At 40.6% G+C, this 21584-nt stretch overlaps 1 protein-coding gene and 1 pseudogene across 1 annotated transcript; both read right to left on the bottom strand.

The window, feature by feature from the left end:
• Nucleotides 1–5050: 5050 nt before the first annotated feature.
• On the bottom strand, nt 5051–14818 carry LOC135551437 (protein phosphatase 1 regulatory subunit 36). Its single transcript, XM_064982654.1, has 11 exons — nt 14680–14818; nt 14365–14429; nt 14092–14178; nt 13770–13900; nt 12375–12444; nt 11077–11175; nt 10783–10923; nt 10476–10518; nt 9830–10056; nt 8909–9103; nt 5051–7416 (listed from the first exon to the last, which is right to left on the bottom strand). Exons 1-11 carry the CDS (start codon nt 14701–14703, stop codon nt 7149–7151), a joined length of 1350 nt encoding a protein of 449 aa, XP_064838726.1. The 5' UTR covers nt 14704–14818; the 3' UTR covers nt 5051–7148.
• A 780-nt stretch (nt 14819–15598) lies between these two features.
• Nucleotides 15599–17560, bottom strand: LOC135553334 (probable thiopurine S-methyltransferase; annotated as a pseudogene).
• Nucleotides 17561–21584: the final 4024 nt, after the last annotated feature.

Below are 21584 nucleotides of genomic sequence, written 5' to 3'. Positions count from 1 at the left end.
TGTTGGAATCGTGCGTGGCCACACAGTCGTGGTTGAACATGGAGGTGACTAAGCACACATCCCGAGGGGACCCCATGTAGAGGGGTCAGTGTGACGAAGGTGTTGTTGCTTACCCTCACCACCTGGGGCCGGCCCGTCAAGAAGTCCAGGATCCAATTGCAGAGGGAAGTGTTCAGCCCCAGGGTCCCGAGCTTGAAGAAAAATAAATATTGTCACATACACCGGAACGCTGAGCTGTAGTCTATGAACAGCCTTCTCACATACAGTTGAAGTCGGAAGTTTACATACACTTAGGTTGGAGTCATTAAAACTCATTTTCAACCACACAACCCCAAATTTCTTGTTAACAAACTATAGTTTTGGCAAGTTGGTTAGGACATCTACTTTGAGCATGACACAAGTCAATTTTCCAACAATTGTTTACAGACAGATTATTTCACTTATAATTCACTGTATCACATTTCCAGTGGGTCAAAAGTTTACTAAGTTGACTGTGCCTTTAAACAGCTTGGAAAATTCCAGAAAATTATGTCATAACTTTTTGACGCTTTTGATAGGCTAATTGACAAATTTTAAGTCAATTGGAGGTGTACCTGTGGATGTATTTCAAGGATTACCTTCAAACTCAGTGCCTCTTTGCTTGACATCATGAGAAAATCAAAAGAAATCAGCCAAGACCTCAGAAGAAAATTGTAGACCTCCACAAGTCTGGTTCATCCTTGGGAGCAATTTCCAAACACCTGAAGGTATCATGTTCATCTGTACAAACAATAGTATGCAAGTATAAACACCATGGGACCACGCAGCCATCATACTGCTCAGGAAGGAGACACGTTCTGTCTCCTAGAGATGAACGTACTTTGGTGTGAAAAGTGCAAATCAATCCCAGAACAACAGCAAAGGACCAAGTGAAGATGCTGGAGGAAACAGGCACAAAAGTATTTATATCCACAGTAAAATGAGTCCTATATCGACATAACCTGAATGGCCGCTCAGCAAAGAAGAATTCACTGCTCCAAAGCCGCCATAAAAAGCCAGACTACGGTTTGCAACTGCACATGGGGACAAAGATCGTACTTTTTGGAGGAATGTCCTCTGTTCTGATGAAACAAAGAAAATTTGGGCCATAATGACCATTGTTATGTTTGGAGGAAAAAGGGGGAGGCTTGCAAGCCAAAGAACACCATTCCAACCGTGAAGCACGTGGGTGGCAGCATCATGTTGTGGGGGTGCTTTGCTGCGGGAGGGACGGGTGCACATCACAAAATAGATGGCATCATGAAGAAAGAAAATTGTGGATATATTGAAGGAACATTTCAAGACATCAGCCAGGAAGTTAAAGCTTGGTCACAAATGTGTCTTCCAAATGGGCAATGACCCCAAGCATACTTCCAACATTGTGGCAAAATGGCTTAAGGTCAACAAAGTCAAGGTTTTGGAGTAGACATGTCACGGCTTTCGTTGTGGGAAGGAGGAGCGGACCAAAATGCAGCATAGTTGTGATTCAATTTTATTTAATAAGGAAACTATACACGATAAACTAACAAAATAACAAATGTACGAAAACAGCCCTGGTGCAAAACACAGAGACAGGAACAATCACCCACAAACACAGTGAAACCCAGGCTACCTAAATATGGTTCCCAATCAGAGACAATGACTAACACCTGCCTCTGATTGAGAACCATATCAGGCCAGACATAGAAATAGACAAACAAGACATCCAACATAGAATGCCCACTCAGATCACACCCTGACCAACCAAAACATAGAAACATACAAATAAACTATGGTCAGGGTGTGACAAGACATCACAAAGCCCTGACCTCAATCCTATAGAACATTTGTGGGCAGAACTGAAAAAGAAAGCGTGTGCGAGCAAGGAGACCTACAAACCTAACTCAGTTACACCAGCTCTGTCAGGAGGAATTGGCCAAAATTCACCCAACTTATTGTGGGAAGCTTGTGGAAGGCTACTCTAAATGTTTGACCCAAGTTAAACATTTTAAAGGCAACGCTACCAAATACTAATTGAGTGTATGTAAACATCTGACCCACTGGGAATGTGATGAAAGAAATAAAAGCTGAAATAAATAATTCTCTCTACTTTTATTCTGACATTTCACATTCTTAAAATAAAGTGACCTAAAATGGGGAATTGTTACTCGGATTAAATGTCAGGAATAATGAAAAACTGAGTTTAAATGTATTTGGCTAAGATGTATGTAAACTTCTGACTTCAACTGCACATAGTTATTTCCCCTAATGTCCAGGTGGGAGAGGGCAGTGTGAAGATGAATTGAGATTGCGTCATCTGTGGATCTGTTGGGGCGGGATGCAAATTGGAGTGAGTCCAGGTTGTCTGGGATGATGGTGTTGATGTGTGTCATGACCAGCCTTTCAAAGCACTTTAATAAATACAGATGTGAGTGCTACAGGGCGATAGTCATTTAGGCAGGTTACCTTGGAGCTCTTGGGAACAGTGACCATGGTGGTCAGCTTGAAACATGTTGGGATTAAAACGACTGGGACAACAGACGCTTTGTCACCTTGCTTTCAGAATGTTCTCTTACCTCAGTCTCACTATCAGCTGAGAAAGGACTCTGGCAAAACTTCTGAGTTTTACATAACACTCTTTAAATTAGGTGTGTGATAGTTCTATACTCTTTAACAGCCAGCACTGTATAACCTTTAGCTTTATGAAACAGTTTGCCTAGCCTCTTTCCTATCATCACAACCAGGGTGCTCTGCTATTGGTTGTCTGCCTCAAACAGAAATCCCTTGAGATCGCCTGTCATTGTTGAATATGGATTGTAATTACAGGCATGGCTAGTCCTTTACAAGAGGTGACATGCTTCAACTGCAAACTATTTCAGAGGGCATAGACTTTATGACCGCAACATTCTAAAGAGCAGGGCAGGGGCCCTAGTGCATGGAGAATAAAGGAGACTTGAGGCATTGTGGGAATTTATTGAACTATGAGTCAGAAACATTTAATGAGAATAGATCAAGTTGGTGGTGCTGTTCTTGAATGTGATTTTGCTTTTTTCTCTAGCAAAACTAAGATGATGTATTGGTTCAGGACAAAGATTTTCTAAGATGAAATGTTAACTATAGCAGCAGCAACAACTCTGAGTTAGTATACTGAACTCATAATGTTTACCAGAATTTACCAACTTAGGTTTTTCTTTTTTTTGTTGATAGCTTTGCATACAGCCATGCAACTTTTTGGCCTACATATTGAATAGATACTCTCTATACTTATTACCTATACCGTGTGTCATTTTCTCTTTACTACTATCTCAATAAAACTCAGAATCTTTGATAACCACTATGTCATCACTTAGCTATACGTGGTATCTGCAGAAGGGCTTGAAACAATGACTGAATTGTAAAAAATAAAGGTCCCCGTTCCCACTGTGTAACTTAATATAAAGTGTGACCCTCTGTCACTTTGCCAACTGTGCCAATCTCCTGTCCCATGCTTACTTCTTATTAAGGGGATCTTCTGACTTCGGAGTCTGGTGCGCGGCGTAACCTGGCCCCTGCCAGGGCTGGTGGAATGAAATCTGTAGGGGGATTTGACTCCTGCCATCCTGCCTTTCTGGTCAGATCCAGCCCTTATAAAGGAGGAGCCATGGAGGAATCACGCTCCAGCCTCTCTCCAGCGTCCCCCTCTATCCCTGTCCCCTGTGCCCCATCCCCCAGTCTCCTGAGCAGGCTTAGCTCTCGCTCTGGCATCCGAGATTACCCAGCCAATTAGGGTGAAGGTAAAGCCCCTTCTGCCACAGCGGCTGGTGCTGCTGCAGCATGCTTAGTAGCTATGGCCCTTTGCTATGGGAGGTTAGGATGCAGGCAGCATTGACTGGAAGGCTTGCAAGTCACCCTGGGGGAAGAGTCCTGGAAGGGGTCTTACGTCAAAGAGGATGTACTGTCTATGTCAATGTGACAAATGATGCAGGATTTACATATTGAAGCATGAGATTTACTTAGTAGTTGCAAATGTCATGAACGATAGTGATGCATTGAATACATACAATGGTATTTTGTGATCCTTGTATATTTTCCCAAGCATTGAGTTGAATCTGAACTGTATACAATAATGGATTGATTGTACCGTCTGTATGAGGAAATCCAATTTCATTATATCTCAGACAACAGCGCCACATGGTGACACATAATAATAGTTCCAAACACATTTTTACACAGTCTACTGGGGACACTGAAAACACAGGATATCAAAATGATGTTTCAAATGATAGCCCAGAGATGACAGACAGACAGACAGACAGACAGACAGACAGACAGACAGACAGACAGACAGACAGACAGACAGACAGACAGGGTGTGTAGGTAAAATCACTGGGGAAGCCAATTCTGGAAAAAAGCCATATTACAACCTATGTGTTGTGATAATTGCGTTTTCTGCTCTATAAATCATTTTAGTTCAAACCCCACCGTGATATACATTGTGAACAAAACATTAGGAACACCTTCCATTCTATTTCCATGACATAGACTGACCAGGTGAGTCCAGGTGAAAGCTATGATCCCTTATTGATGTCACCTGTTAAATCCACTTCAATCAGTGTAGATGAAGCGGAGGAGACAGGTTTAAGAAACATTTTTTTAGCCTTGAGATCATAGAGACATGGATTGTGTATGTGTTCCATTCAATTGTAGTCAACATGGGCCAGCATCCCTGTGGAACGCTTTCGAAAGCTTGTAGAGTCCATGCATTGAGGCTGTGAATGAGGGGTGAATGTTATGTACACTCAGTGTAAAAGGCAGAGACAACAAGAAGACAATAGTCACACAGTGGGCAGAATCAGTGGTGGAAAAAGGACCCAATTGTCATACTCGAGTAAAAGTGAAAGTCACCCAGTCAAATCTATTTGAGTAAAACTCTAAAAGTATTTGGTTTTAAATATACTTAAGTATCAAAAGTAAATGTAATTGCAAAAATATATTAAGTATAAAAAGGAAAAGTATAAATAATGTCTAATTCCTTATATTAGGCAAACCAGATGGCACAATTTTCTTGTTTGTTTTATTGCTAGCCAGGGGCACACTCAAACACGCCAATACTCAGACATAATGTACAAACTAAGCAAACTAAGTCTGCCAGATCAGAGACAGTAGGGGTAAGCAGGGTTGCTCTCTTGATAAGTGTGTGAATTGGACCATTTTCCTGTCCTGTTAAACATTCAAAATGTAACGAGTGCTTTTGTGTGTCAGGGAAATACATGGAGTAAAACGTACATTATTTTCTTTAGGAATGTAGTAAAGTAAAAGTTGTCAAAAATATAAATGGTAAAGTGCAGTACAGATACACCAATAAACAACTAAGTAGTACATTAAAGTAATTTTACTAAAGTACTTTACACCACTGGGCAGAATAAATTCAACCACGCATTTGTTTCATCACAAAAGCAGAGAGCCATATTTGTCTGGTGAAGTCCACAAAGCATATTGCATGTAACAAACAGGTAGATGACCTACAGCAGGGATGGGCAACTGGCGGCCCGTGGATCAATAAAAATAAATCATTAAGAACTCAGTTGGGGTTAGAACAGTAGAATATACAGGGTGCCATTTTGAAAATGTAGTTGTGCATCGGCAGTTTTTCTCTTGTTATGTCAGTCACTGACAGTCACTCAATAAGTCCATGTCAGCTAACATTTTTTGTTAGTCTAATGTCCAGCTTTCGAAACTTGTAGTAATCATGGTCGAATTACCAACTGGGGGGCCCCCATTGATTTAATTAGTCACTCTCACAAAAAAATATAAAATATTAACTGCAAACATTACTCTCCAACCTATGGAAAAATGTGTAGAATTGCAGAAAATGTGATGTAGAACTGCATAATCTTCTCTACACCCCATGGGAAAATGTAAAGAATTGCCTGAAATTTGTAAATCTTCTCTTTGGCCCTTGGCAAAATGTGTATAATTGCAGCAAACTTGCTTTAAAAATGTTTTTTTAAAACGCCCCATGGTCAAATTTGTACAACTGCAGGAAATGAAATTTAAAACTTGATGTTTTGCTTGCAAAATGTCTGACTACTAAACAATTATTGATTGACAACCACAGAGTTATCACAAGTGGCAAAAAAAACAAACAGGAGAGGCCTCTGCTAAAGTAAATCCACCATCATTTCAACTTCCAAATCATCAAATCACCAATGCTTATTAGTCTAACAGAGTAGCAACTTAAATATCAGGACCAAAAACAATTTAGTCCAATCAACATAAGGTAAATTACATGTGGCTGTCCATGGTCCTGATTGTGTGTGGTGTGTGTGCGCAAGTAGAAAAACATAATGATTTACCTTACTTGTAGAGGAACGCCAATGCAATCCTCTTCTCTGTCATACAGTAGCCTACACACTTTTAGTTTTTGTTGTCCTCGATTAGGCTACATGGATTGCCAGCTAGCCTAATTTAATGATGAGCCAGCTAGTTAACGTTAGCCTACAACATCTAGCTACATATTGAACTTCCACCCTCTCAGGCCAGGAGCACAATGTATGAATTTATGGTTGGATCTGAATCACCGTTATAATCACTGGCCGCTACAGTAAGTCCACAAGTCCAAATCCTTATCTCCATCCAATTTTTCCTTTTCCCCATCCAAGCTCATTTATAAACGGGTCGATTTTAGCTAGCCACCGGAGGACAACGACACAACGAGATGCAAAAATGCACCTTTTCTCGTCAATGCTTTTGATGCAATGTGATTGGTGTGAAGTCACATCCAAACTAACTTCCATTGACACTTTTTTGGTGCAACAGGACCATTCACAATTGAGCTCACACAGTTTAGCTCAATGCTGATTGGTTATTTTTTTTTATTTAAACATTATCAAGGGAGGCAAAATGCTTGCTTGCTTCCCTTGCTATTAAATTCAATGCTACGGGCAGCAACAATGGCATACTCTTTTTGGCCAGACAGCATCAGATAGATGGGCTACATATACTGAGACAGAGGGGTGCCGTTTCGCTCGATCGGATGCTTTCTCTGGTGAGATACATTCAGCCACATGCGAATTGAAGGCCAATTATGAAACAAAGTGACTAAAGATACATCATTTTATGTTATTTTTAATTTTTTTATTGGTCAAATTTTGGGGGACGCACACATACTCTCACTCTGTGTCTGAGGACACTCCCTCTGTGGTGGCCCGTGAGATGACTGTATTGGCGCGGCTGAGGCTGCCGCGTTGGTCCACTACTGATGCGACAGGTCTCTGAGCCATGAAGGTGTTCTTACTGCTTCGAACATGGACGCCGGAGTCTTCATCATCGTCATCCTCCTCGTCATCTTCCTCCTCCTCCTCGTCTTCGTTGTTGGCTCCCTGGGGCATAAGGGTGGTGCAGCTGAACTGGCTCAGAGGCTTCCCCAGAATCCCAAAGCTAGAAAAACAGATTTCAAAGTTCAAACATACACTCTTAGAAAAAAAAAGGTGCGATCTAGAATCTAAAAGGAGAACCCGTTGAAGAACCCTTTTTGGTTCCAGGTAGAAGCCTTTACACACAGGGTTCTACATGGAACCCAAAAGAGAAAAAATGGCTGTCACCATAACTTAGAGTGTTGCAGACATAAGTTCAGGGGTGTGAAAATACAGTGCTGTGAATGTTAACTTCATGTACAAGAGATATTCATCCATTTGAGGGACAATTAAAGTTCAATAGAATGTTTGTAGTGTTATATTATCAATCTCTTACACATATAGTTTGTTATTTTCATTCAACCTTCTGACATACTTTCTATCACTCAAAATGTCATGCTTCTGCCTCTAACCCAATGAAACTATTTTCCACCTTCTCCTCCCTCCTTAATCCTCCTCGGTTTTTCACCCTCTTCTCTTCCCTCTAAACACCAAGTCACTCGGCTCCGTCATATCCTCACGTGTTCTCTCCTATCACTGCTATGCAGATGACACAAAACTACTTTTCGCCTTCCCCCCTTCGACATTCAGGCAGATATCTCAGCTTGGATGTCGGCGCACCACCTCAAGCTCAACCTCGACAAGACGGAGCTGCTCTTCCTCCCGGGAAAGGCCTGCCTGCTCAAACGGTTGACAACTCAACAGTGTCACCCTCCCAGAGTGCAAAGAACCTTGGCGTGACCCAGGACAACACCCTGTTGTTCTCTGCAAACATCAAAGCAGTGATGCAGGTTCATGCTCTACAACATCTGTAGAGAACGACCCTATCTCACACAGGAAATCGGTGCAGGTTCTAATCCAGACACTTGTCATCTCCCGCCTGGGCTACAGCAACACGCTGTTGGCTGGGCTCCCCGCTTGTGCCATCAAATCCCTGCAACTTATCCAGAACGCTGCAGCCCGCCTGGTTTTCAACCTTCCCAAGTTCGTCCACGTCACCCCGCTCCTCCGCACACTCAACTGGCTTCCAGTCGAAACTCGCATCCACTTCAAGACCATGCTACTTGCCGACAGAGCAGCAAGAGGAACTGCCCCACCCCCCACACACACCTTCAGGATAGGCTCAAACCCTACACCCCAACCTGAGCACTCCGTTCTGCCACATCTGGTCTCTTGGTTCACCCACCCTTCCAGGAGGGCAGCTCCCGCTCAGCCCAGTCCAAGTCATTCTCTATCCTGGCACTAAAGCTAGGACAGCAGATTGTACTTACTATGCCTGTGATATGTGGTTGTCCCACCTTGCTATCTTAAGAATGCACTACCTGTAAGTCGCTCTGGATAAGAGCGTCTGCTAAACGACTAAAAATGTAAAATGTATAAAGCAAACATATTCCTTCCCGAGCCTGGTCCCAGACCTTGCCAACAGTTGGTGTGACAATGACCATAGGAGTTGGCAAGACAGTACATACAGATCTGGGATGGGGCTATTCCCTCCCTGTGCTGTGACTGTTAGCTACCTGACAGAGGCCAGCTGCTCTTTGAGTTCCTCCATCAGGGTCTCTGGGTTACACAGCTTGGCCTGGCTCTGCTTCCTGGGTCTGTAGCGGCAGAACAGATGAGGAGCCTCCTCCCGCGGATATGGCAGCAGGGACACCATGACCGGGGAGCGCTGGGTCACCATCTTACTCAAGGCCGGACGACGCTGGGACTTCCTGGGGTCAAAGGTTAAAGGTCAAAGGACGAGAAGCAGAAGACTGAGAACCAATTTCAAACTGGCGCCTATTCCCTAGGGCCTAGGCACTAGATATTAATTGATTTAGATGTGGGCATTAGAGTGAAGGGGAAATCCTACAGCAGGAGGACAAAATCTCACAAGTCAAACTGTAGAATTTCCTTAAGCAGGGAAAAAAATAAATGAAATTAAAATGCCAGCGGATGTCATTCTAATACCAAATATTATAAAATATATACAGCTGTACTATTAATCATCAAATATGTAGACAACAGCTGTGAAGATATCAACAAAATAAACTCCCCACATTTGATTAATTTGGTTCTACTTATGGAGTACAGACTTCAAGACCAACTTGGCCTGGACTTGACAGCATAAGAGCAAGAGACCTGAAACCGCTTACAGAACTGTCAGCCATCTGTCAGATGTTGGGAGCTGACATAAGAGTGACAGGCCATTTTATCTGACAAGTCATGAATCTGTCTCAGTCAATCCTATGTTCTGGGAGTTAGATAGACAGCATTCAAGCAGAGATGGCTTTGCAGCCTAAACCATTTTGTTCTTTACTGCAACATATCATGTCAGTCAGTCACTTAGGCTAGTAGAAACTGTTGTCCGGAAAAACATTTTAAAAAATGACTCAAAATGGGAGCTGATAAGATAGCCACGCGTACACCACCCCAGCCTTCCACCACTCCCCACACACCTTTGCTCTGGGGCATTGTGGCTCGGTGTGTGCACTTTGGGCTCAGTCTGTCCCTCTTTGGTGGAGGAGTCCTGGGCCAGGTTGTCCTCTGTGGCATCTATCCTGGTCCTGAGGGCGGGGTTGAAGGTGTCAGAACGCAGCAGGCGCCCCACCTCCTCCTGGATGCCCCTCAGGTCCTTCCTACTGAACGTCACCCACGCCACGTAGCAGAAGAAGCTGTACAGACACTGGTGTAGATAGGACAGATTACAGAGATGAGATGCTACAGTTGCATTTGATGTAGTTCCTTTGTTAATATCCAATGCTGATGGCTCCATCCTCTGGAGATAATAATAATAATAATAATGTTTAGGCCTGTTCATTCATTTAATCATTCATTTATTCATCCAGCCAGTCAGCCAGCCAGCAAGCTAGTAATTAATTCAAGGTGCTAAAGCTGCATCTGGGTCTGTGTCACATCATCATTCTTTTTTTCCAAAATACATTTACAAATGTCAAAAAAGCTTTTCTGGTACTAGATGCAGACACACAGGGTGCTGAGTTACCCTATAACACCACCTCTGGTTAAACAGTACTGAGTCAACATCTCCTCTGGAATACACAGTCGCAAAGGTCAAATCACAGTTCTGTGGGGATTGGTACTAACCTCATACAACTGCCTGTCTTTGTAGGTCAATGACACACGGCTCCTGTAGAAACAAAGCACTTAAAGTGATAGTTTAACGCGGCGAGTGAAATGTTTTGCGCATGGAGATAAGGCCACTACTCACAATTTCTGGATGTATTAGATGTTGTGTATAATCTACGTAGATTATTCTGAATATAGGCTTTAACTGTCAATCGCGTTGGATCTAATGTATCTGCTTAATAACCAAATGAGTATCTATTCCCTTGACTCTTGTCACTTCCCCTCCTTGCCGCTGCAGAGCCAAAATGGCGGCGAGGTGACTGACCTGCCACAGGCCATGTGGTGCTGCTGGGATAGGCCCAGGCCCAGGACCAGGCTGGAGTAGCAGAAGGCCAGCTGCTTCTGGGCCAGCTCCACCTTAGCAAGGGTCTCCGCCATCACCTGCTTCTCTGTGATACTCTGCTCACTGACACAAATCAATACATTATAGAGATGCAAAGTCATGAGAAACATCAATACATGCGAATGAAGAGTCTCGAGTCTATATAAGATGGTAATTAATGTAAACACACACATACATACACACAAACACACACGGCACAATGAGTATGGTACTGACGCCATGAGAGGCTTGGGCTTCTTCTCCAGAGACTTCCTCTCAAAGTAACAGGACAGGTAGAGCAGGAGGGCAGCCAGGAACTCATCCAGCTCTCTGCTCCTAAACACACACACACACACAGGGCAATGTTTAAGAACAATCATAAAGCCTAAGCAATATACACTACCGTTCAAAAGTTTGGGGTCACTTAGAAATATCCTTGTTTTGGAAAGAAAAGCAAAACAAATTATCCATTAAAATAACATCAAATTGATCAGAAATATAGTGTAGACATTGTTAATGTTGTAAATTACTATTGTAGCTGGAAACGGCTGATTTTTTATGGAATATCTACATAGGCGTACAGAGGCCCATTATCAGCAACCATCACTCCGGTGTTCAAATGGCACGTTGTGTTAGCTAATCCAAGTTTATCATTTTAAAAGGCTAATTGATCATTAGAAAACCCTTTTTCAATTATGTTAGCACAGCTGAAAACTGTTGTCCTGATTAAAGAAGCACTAAAACTGGCCTTCTTTAGACTAGTTGAGAATCTGGAACATCATCATTTGTGGGTTCGATTATAGGCTCAAAATGGCCAGAAACAAATTATGTTCTTCTGAAACTCCTCGGTCTATTCTTGTTCTGAGAAATGAAGGCTAGAAATTGCCAAGAAACTGAAGATCTCGTTCAACACTGTGTATTACTCCTTTCACAGAACAGCGCAAACTGGCTGGGAGGCCCCGGTGCACAACTGAGCAAGAGAACAAGTACATTAGTGTCTAATTTGAGCAACAGATGCCTCACAAGTCCTCAACTGCCAGCTTCATTAAATAGTACCCGCAATACAACAGTCTCAAAATGATTTTCTAATGATCAGTAAGCCTTTTAAAATGATAAACTCGGATAGGCTAACACAACGTGCCATTGGAACACAGGAATGATGGTTGCTGATAATGCGCCTCTGTACGCCTATGTAGATATTCCATTTTACAAAATCTGCCGTTTCCAGCTACAATAGTCATTTACAACATTAACCATGTCTGTACCACACTGTATTTCTGATCAATTTGATGTTATTTTAATAGACATAAAAAATGCGCTTTTCTTTCAAAAACAAGGACATTTCTAAGTGACCCCAAACTTTTGAATGGTAGTGTACGTAAATGGATGTAGCATGGATTGAAAACATAGCCATAAAGAATGGTTTGTGTGTGTGTGTATGTGTGAAAGAGGGATTGAGAGAGAGAGACAGACAGATGGACAGACAAAAGAGGGAGAGAGAAGGAAGATATACTGTGCAGTGGGTGCTTCCTTACTTCAACACAGACAGGAAGCAAAGTGGAATGGGGAGTGCATCATTCTCCTGCAGCAAACTGAGTGCCACCTCTGCAACACAGACAGACATACATACAGTGCCTTCAGAAACGATTCATAACACTTGACTTATTCCATAATGACAAAGTGAAAACATAATTTTAGAAATGTCTGCAAATGTATTGAAAATGAAATACAGAAATACCTATTTCACAGTATTCACACCCCCGAGTCAATACTTTATAGAATCGCCTTTGGCCGCGATTACAGCTGTAGATATGGCCTTATGTTTTAGGTTATTGTCTTGCTGAAAGGTGAATTCCTCTCCCAGTGTCTGGTGGAAAGCAAACTGAACCAGGTTTTTGTCTAGGATTTTGCCGGTGCTTAGCAGCATTCTTATCCTAAAAAACATCCCAGTCCATATTAACGATTATAAGTATACCCATAACATGATGCAGCCAACACTATGCTAGAAAATATGGAAAGTAGTAGTAGTAATGTGTTGTAATGGATTTGCCCCAAACATACCACTTTCTATTCAGGACAAAAAGTGAATTGCTTTGTCACATTTTTTGCAGTATTACTTTAGTGCCTTGTTGCAGAAAAATATGCATGTTTTGAAATATTTTTATTCTGTACAGGCTTCCTTCTTAAAAAAAATAGAAAAACATATTTTATGGGGTATTTGTGTAAACCAGTGACAAAAAAATTGGGAAAAAGTCAAGAGGTGTGAATACTTTGATGGCAAAATCCTAGAGGATAACCTGGTTCAGATACTGGGGGACAAATTCACCTTTCAGCAGGACAATAACAAAAACACAAGGCCAAATATACACTGGAGTTGCTAACCAAGACAACATTGAATGTTTCTGAGTGGCCTAGTTACAGTTACGACTTAAAAAATGGTTGTCTAGCAATGATCAACAACCAACTTGGCAGACCTTGAAGAATTTAAAAAATAATAATGTGCAAATAGTGTACAATTCAGGTGTGCAAAGCCCTTAGAGACTTACTCAGAAAGACTCACAGATGTAATCGTTGCCAAAGGTGATGCTAACATATATTGAATCAGGGGTGTGAATGTAAATGAGATATTTCTGTATTTCATTTTCAATAAATGTGCAAACATTCATAAAAACATGTTTTCACCTTGTCATTGTGGAGTACTGTGTGTAGATGGGTGGGAGAAAAAACTGATTTAATCTATTTTGAATTCAGGCTGTAACACAACAAAATGTGGAGTAAGTCAAGGACTGTGAATACTTTCTGAAGGCACTGTACATATTGTACATACAAACAGACAGACAGACAGACGGAGAACATATATTCAACTAATCTGCTGTAAAGGATGTGTTCTATAACATAGATCCGTATTGTGTATGACGACCAACACCTACGTTTCACATCCTCGATGGTCACATAGTCCCTCTGACCCCGTTTTACTGAGGACTTGTAGGCATTGAGTTGAGCAGGACCCACAGTCTTCCTGCTGCTTTGTCCCCCCCTCTTGGCCGATGACTGCGTTTGCCTACAAATAATAGACAGAAAAGTATTTGTTGAAAGAGTTCAGGACACAGTAATGCCCTTAATTATGTGTCAATCAAGGATACATATCACTTGTAATATAATGAATGCTCTATCTATTAATATCATTGCTAGTTGAACAGCATGGATAGGAAAAGTGCTGTTGGCTTAGGCTAGGAATGAATAGCTAGCTACCTCTCTGGACGCTTGCTGGCAAGATCTTGAAAATTGACAGGTTTAGTCTTTTTTCTCTTTTCTTTTACCTCCACAGATGTACTAAAACTGAAAATAAAAGGATGAGAACATAGTTCAATACTTATCAACAGGTGCATACTCAACGATACGTTAATTAGATAATAAAATACATCCATATACACCCGCAAATAATAGTGAGAAAACGTTTGCACAGAAATAGGTCCAGAAAGTATTGTAACATCTGCGAATGCTATAGCTGCCCATTAACGTTACCTGGTGAACTCGAGGGCTTGGGTTTCATCATTCCAGTTCCATCGCCCAGGTGGAGGTATGCTGATCTGTCATATGAAGTAACCATTGTCATTACTTCAAAAATGAATCATTGACACGTTCACGATCGAGCGTCACTATTGCAGCAACAGGTGTACACTTGTTAAAATGTTGCACTCGATCTCTCTCAGGCAGCTGCAACACCTGCATCTGTTTTTGTCGTTCTACTTGTAGCACACCATACAACTGCTACATTGTGACATTCGCTAAAACTCAACGGCCACATTGGGCCAACCTTGTCACATTTAACAAACTTACCGTTTCTTTTTGTGGTTTCGGCATTTCTCCTTTATACAATTAAGCTCATCTTCCTCCCTGCTACCCTCGATATGTTTACTAAAAATGTAGGTCTAGTATCTAGGCAACAGCCAATCGGGTCTATGTGGCAGCCCTTGAAAAGAGAGACGCGCAGAATTCAATGCAGTACCTTGGTGTGGCTAATCGAGTGTTTGCAATGAGGTGGCCTATGCATTTCAAGACAGTTCAGAATCATCATAACAATTACTAGGGAGTATCTAATGTATCTAGAGTATCTAAAAGTTCCTTGCCTTCACTATAGAGAAATGTTTTCAATAAGACAAAATATCTATGATACCAACTAACAATAAAAAGGAAAGACAATATGTCTGCAATTTTATATTAAAATGGCAGACGTTTCAAAAACACTGGATATTCAGTTAATTTTCCATATGAAAGAATTGACGTGGCATATTTCGACATTAGGTCATTTCCAAACTGTCAACAAAGCAAATAACAATACATCAAATATAATAACAGAACACCAAATATCCTGACAATCATTTTCAATGCACTATATCTCTCAGATATCTCTCCCTGTAGTCTCAGAGAAGCCCATTAAATCAGGTTTATGAGGCCTTTGGTGTGAGGAGATGAACTCTCTCTATTAAGACATCCAAGCCCCATTCCTTATCCTTAACCTCTGGGAGAGCATTTGAATACTGTATAAGCTTAGTACCACAACTCCTCCCTGGAATACATTAAAAGAAAATACCATTAAACTACCTTACCACAATTCTCTCGTACAACATCTTCTTATATTCCATTCAATTGGTTTCTGTGTTAAATATCAATTTCAGTTCAATGATAGATATTTTTTTAAAGGCAGTAAGAGTAATAAAGGTATTATCAATGACAAATGTAATTGTGTTAATAAAACTCACTGTAAAGTCTGTTTAACTTCCTCATCGGGCACATCAAATGGAGAACCTACAGAGAGGTGTTAAAGAATGATAATGGAAGGTTAATTACATACATGCATACTGTACTGTATGTTTGAATCAATGTGTTACACTTGCATGAATCTAGAATGAATGGAAGACAAATAGAATTTCCGCTGTTATTTCAGGAAATATCGTACCTTTGAACAATACAGAATTGTATAAAAAAAAGTGTCCAAGTGGTATCGGCAGTCCTTGTCCATTAACAACATGATCAGTGCTACACACCTGTAGCATACAGTGAAACAACAGACAGAACTTATTATGTGTCAAAGCAATCTGGGCTTTCTTGTTGAATCACAGAGGGAAGACCAGTTCATGTGGTCATACTTTTCTCTGTCCCGTGGGTTGATGGCCACCAAGGAGCCTCTGTCCAAAATCCCTCCAAACTGACCCTCAATGACAGCGTTAAAAAGCAAACATTCATTTTTTTTTTGAAAACTTGAATGTTACTGTTTAACAGGTAGCCTAGTGATTAGAGCGTTGGAATAGTAACCAAAAGGTTGCAAGATCAAATCCCTGAGCTGACAAGGTAAAAAATCTATCATACTGCCCCTGAACAAGGCAGTTAACCCACTCTTCCTAGGCTGTCATTGAAAATAAAAATTTGGTCTTAACTCCCTTGCCTAGTTAAATAAAGGTATACATTTTTTTTAGGAAATGGGTTACTGTTCAAATTATCTTTAGCTGGAGAATTTGTATTATTATATTAATTTGTAGAGGTCGCACTGGTACAAGGATATCTTTCCATCTGAGCCCTGTGAAGGAAAGACACATATTCAGTGAAGGCATAATCAATATGAAGTGATTACGTAGAGGGACAATCAAAATAGATTAGTCCTCAGAATGTCAACTGAAGAGCATCGTCTTCCTCATACCTTGTAAACCTTGGCAGTAGGTATAGCTGGGACCACTTCTTCACTGTAGGTCAACTTCTGATCTCCATCTAAGCTATATCCAACAACTGAGTGTCCCATGTCTGCAAGCATATGTATCAACAGGTAGGAGAAGATAATTCAGTCATGTGCAAATGCTTGCCAAATACAAAAATAGAGCAAAAATATTATTATTTATTTATATTTTCTTGTTGAATTTCACCCACCTACCATTTCATATCAACAGCTTTCCCACTGAGGGAAGAAAAAACAGACTCCCTTCTGTCCACATAGAACCTTGTCAATAAACTCTCGAACATCCTATTAGAGATGCGTTCGTAAAATTCACTCTGGCTATCGACTCCGATTTCAGAGCACTCTCGTCTGAGTATGCTAGAGCGCAGAATAATTTATGAATTTATGAACGCACAACGCCAGTTGAATATGATCGGTGTCATTAAACGTCGGCAAAACAAAATATTGCCAGCCGCACAGTGACAGTCATCAATGCTCTAGAAAGCATGAAATCTGCCTAACCAGTTCTGCTATGGCGAGTAAAGTGGTCAGAGTGAGGTGTTCTCTCATTTGTGTTTAGAAGTAGCTAGCAAGCTAGCCAGCTTTACCAGTTAGCTTGGGTGTTTGACTATCGTTGTGAGGTCAGAACGCTTGGATCAACCCCTACTCCTCCGCCACAGCGTCCAGTGTACGCTTTGAACGCTCAGAGAGTGAAACGCTCTGAATTTACAAACGGACAATATGACAATGCTCTTAATTTACAAACGCCTAGAGCGCACTCTGGAATCCCAGAGTGAATTTACGAACAAAGAGCAATGTTGTACCACTGAAAAACGAAGTGAAAGCCATCTCCGTAATTTCACATATTTTAAAATCACAGTCTGTAATCCCTTAGGAACTACTTGAGAGATTCAGTAGTAGACAATACTGTATTTACTTGTGCACGGGGTACTGATCTCCCCCTCCTTACTCCCATTCTCCAAGAGTCCTCACTATCAGCCGAGCTTCCATTCTATAATACCTTCCACCCAATCAGACATCAAGAGAATAACAAATGGATGGAATTCCTGACCCAATCACTCTACCGAATGAACGGAAACTTTACTGCTGATAGACTACACTACACAAACACATACTGCAGGCAGCCACAAACAAAGAATGAGTCACCCAGATTCCATTAAGCCATACAATATTATTTATTCATTCATAGTGTCTCATCAAATATTGCATGTGTGAAGCTGGATGATAGTACTATTGACATAAGACAGGAGTAGCTGTATACATGATGAATGCAAGAGTAGAGAAATATATTTAAATTAAAATGAATGTTCCTCTGCACCTGTATTGAAACATGATTTTGCCAGAAGGAAATCTTCGGAACCAGAAGTCTTAGTGACCCTGTTCATTATTCATGAACTACTGCAATATAAAATGTCTACTCAATCTTTTTTACAGTATATTGTACTACTGATTCATTCAGGTAAACATATTTCTAAACATTTTTTACAATTACTTTTTCCCCTAATCAAAAATGAAATCCTGGATCAGTTATATTAATTCAGTCTGGAAACGTGTGACTTTTAAAGTTTACTAATGAGTAAAGGATATGAGTTTATTAATTAAAAAAAATGTTTTATCTATTCCTGCATGAGAAAAATGTATCACCCTCTTCGAGGTACAGCGTGACACTAATCCTCCCCTATAGAACCATCCAAACCAAATGCAAAATGTGAAACCTATATAAGAGTCATAATTGGTTGATGAAATGTTCCATAATTGGTCTTTAGAGTGATGAAATGCACTTTCCTTGAAGAAGTCCAGGCCCCAAGCCTTCTCGTCGTCTATCAGGACGTCCATGGACTGTAGCATCTCTATATCACAGGTCTTTCCTGGAATTAAAAACACAATTACCCAAGAACCTCATCTGATCTAAATGTCCAAACACATACAGGGCCTTCAGAAATTATTCACACCCCTTGACTGTTTCCTCATTTTGTTGTGTTACAGCTTGAATATAACATTTATTAAATAGATATTATTTTTGTCATTGGCCTAAACATCAACACTGGTCCCATAACGTCAAAGTGATATTAAGTTTTTATAAATTTTTACAAATTAATTAAAAATGAAAATCTGAAATGTCTTGAGTCAATAAGTTTTTAACACCTTTGTTATGACAAGCCTAAATAAGTTCAGGAGTAAACATTTGCTTAACAAGTCATTAATGAGTTGCATGGACTCACTTTGAGTGCAATAATAGTGTTTAACATGATTTTCTAATGACTGTCTCATCTCTGTACCACACGCATATAATTTTCTGTAAGATCTCTCAGTTGAACAGTTAATTTCAAACAGATTCAACCACAAAGATGAGGGAGGTTTTTCAATGCCTTGTAAAGAAGGGCACCTACTGTATTGGTAGATGGGGGAAAAATATAAAAAGCAGACATTGAATATCCCTTTGAGCATGGTGAATATATTAATTACACTGAATCAATACACCCAGTCACTACAAAGATACAGGAATCCTTCCTAACTCAGTTGCCGGAGAGGAAGGAAACCGCTCATGGATTTCACCATGAGGCCAATGATGACTTTAAAACAGTTACATAGTTGAATGGCTGTGATAGGAGAAAACTGAGGATGGCTCAACAACATTGTAGTTCCTCCACAATACTAACCTAACTGACAGAGTGAAAAGAAGGAACCCTGTACAGAATAAAACATATTCCAAAACATGCATCCTGTTTGCAACAAGGCACTAAAGTAATACTGCAAAAAATGTGCCAAAGCAATTCACTTTTTGTCATGAATACAAAGTGTTATTTTGGGGGTAAATCCAATGCAACACATTACTGACTACCACTCTCCATATTTTCAAACATAGTGGGGGCTGCGACATGTTTTTCAGGATAAAAAGTTAAGTGAATGGCGTAGTCAAAATCCTAGAGGAAATCCTGGTTCAATCTGCTTTTCACCAGACACTGGGAGATTAATTCACCTTTCAGCAGGACAAGAACCTTAAACACAAGGCCAATTCTACACTGGAGAATGCCAAGAGTGTGCAAACCTGTCATCAAGGCAAAGGGTGACTACTTTGAAGAATCTCAAATATAAAATATATTTTGATTTGTTGAACACTTTTTTGGTTACAAATGCGTTATTTCATAGTTTTGATGTCTTGAATGAGTAGGTGTGTCCAAACTTTTGACTGGTACTGTATTTTGGGATACATATTTTACATACATGTAAGAACAAAAATATAAACACAACATGCAGCAGATTCTAAGATTTTACTGAGTTACAGTTCATATAAGAAAATCAACCAATTGAAATAAATAAATTAGGCCCTAATCTATGGATTTCACATGACTGGGCAGGGGTGCAGCCATGGGTGGGCCTGGGAGGGCATAGGGAGCCAGGCCCACCCACTGGAGAGCCAGGACCAGCCAATCAGAATGAATTTCCCCCCACAAAAGCGCTTTATGACAGACAGAAATACTCCTCAGCACCTACAGTACCAGTCAAAGGTTTGGGCAAACCTACTCATTCCAGGGATTTTCTATAATTTGACTATTTCTACATTGTAGAATAATAGTGAAGACATCGAAACTATGAAATAACACATACGCAATCATGTAGTAACCAATAAAGTGTTAAACAATTTAAAATATTTGTTGTATTTGAGATTCTTCAAAATAGCCACCCTTTGACTTGATGACAGCTTTGCACACTTTGACATTCTCTCAACCAGCTTCATGAGGTAGTCACCTGGAATGCATTTCAATTAACAGGTGTGCCTTGTTAAAAGTTCAGTTGTGGAAGTTCTCTCATTCTTCATGTGTTTGAGCCAATCAGTTGTGTTGTGACAAGGTAGGGGTGGAATACAGAAGATAGCCCTATTTGGTAAAAGACCAAGTCCATATTATGGCAAGAACAGCTCAAATAAGCAAAGAGAAATGACTTTCCATCATTACTTAAAGACATGAAGGTCAGTCAGAGTGGAACATTTCAAGGACTTTGAAAGTTTCTTCAAGTGCATCGCAAAATCCATCAAGAGCTATGACGAAACTGGCTCTCATGATGATCACCACAAGAAAGGAAGACCCAGAGTTACCTCCGTTGCAGAGGAAAAGTTAATTAAGGTTAAATGCTTCAGAGTTCAAGTAACAGGCACATCTCAACATCAACTGTTCAGAGGAGACTGTGTGAATCAGCCCTTCATGGTCAAATTGCTGCAAAGAAACCACTACCAAAGGACACCAATAAGGAGAAAAGGCTTGCTTGAGCCAAGAAACATGACCAAATGACATTTGACCGGTGGCAATCTGTCCTTTGGTCTGATGAGTCCAAATATTAGATTTTTTTCTCCAACCGCTGTGTCTTTGTGAGACACAGAGTAGGTGAATGGATGATCTTCGCGTGGATAGTTCCTACCGTGAAGCATGGAGGAGGAGGTGTGATGGTGTAGGGGTGCTTTTCTGGTGACACTGTCTCTTTTTTATTTAGAATTCAAGGCACACTTAACCAACATGGCTACCACAGCATTCTGCAGCGCTATGCCATCCCATCTGGTTTGCGCTTAGTGGTCCTATCATTTGTTTTTCAACTGGACAATGACCAAAAACACACCACCAGGCTGTGTAAGAGCTATTTGATCAAGGAGAGTGACTTGGCCTCCACAGTCACCTGACATCAACTCATTTGAGATGGTTTGGGAAGAGTTGGACGACAGAGTGAAGATAAAGCAGTTAACAAGTGTGCAGCATATGTGGGAACTCATTCAAGACAGTTGAAAAAGCATTCCTCGTGAAGCTGGTTGAGAGAATGCCAAGACTGTGCAAAGCTGTCATCAAGGCAAAGAGTGGCTACTTTGAAGAATCTAAAATATATTTGGATTTGTTTAACACCTTTTTGGCTAATACATGATTCCATATATGCTATTTCATAGTTTTGATGGCTTCACTATTATTCTACAATGTAGAAAATAGTAAAAAAATAAATTAATGTCCTTGAATGAGTAGGTGTGTCCAAA

This window comes from Oncorhynchus masou, chromosome 13 (assembly GCF_036934945.1).
Source record: "Oncorhynchus masou masou isolate Uvic2021 chromosome 13, UVic_Omas_1.1, whole genome shotgun sequence".
Taxonomy (NCBI): Eukaryota; Metazoa; Chordata; class Actinopteri; order Salmoniformes; family Salmonidae; genus Oncorhynchus; species Oncorhynchus masou.
This window is presented reverse-complemented; position numbering and strand designations above follow the sequence as displayed.

What these genes read in the sequence shown, in the direction of transcription:
- LOC135551437 (XM_064982654.1), bottom strand. Translation starts at nt 14,703, where the DNA reads ATGCCGAAACCACAAAAAGAAACG. An exon ending in TGCTTCCTGTCTGTGTTGAA is followed by an intron (nt 11,176 to 12,374) that starts GTAAGGAAGCAC and finishes GTGTGTGTTTAG; the next exon opens with GAGCAGAGAGCTGGATGAGT. An exon ending in CACAATGCCCCAGAGCAAAG is followed by an intron (nt 9,104 to 9,829) that starts GTGTGTGGGGAG and finishes CTTTGACCCCAG; the next exon opens with GAAGTCCCAGCGTCGTCCGG.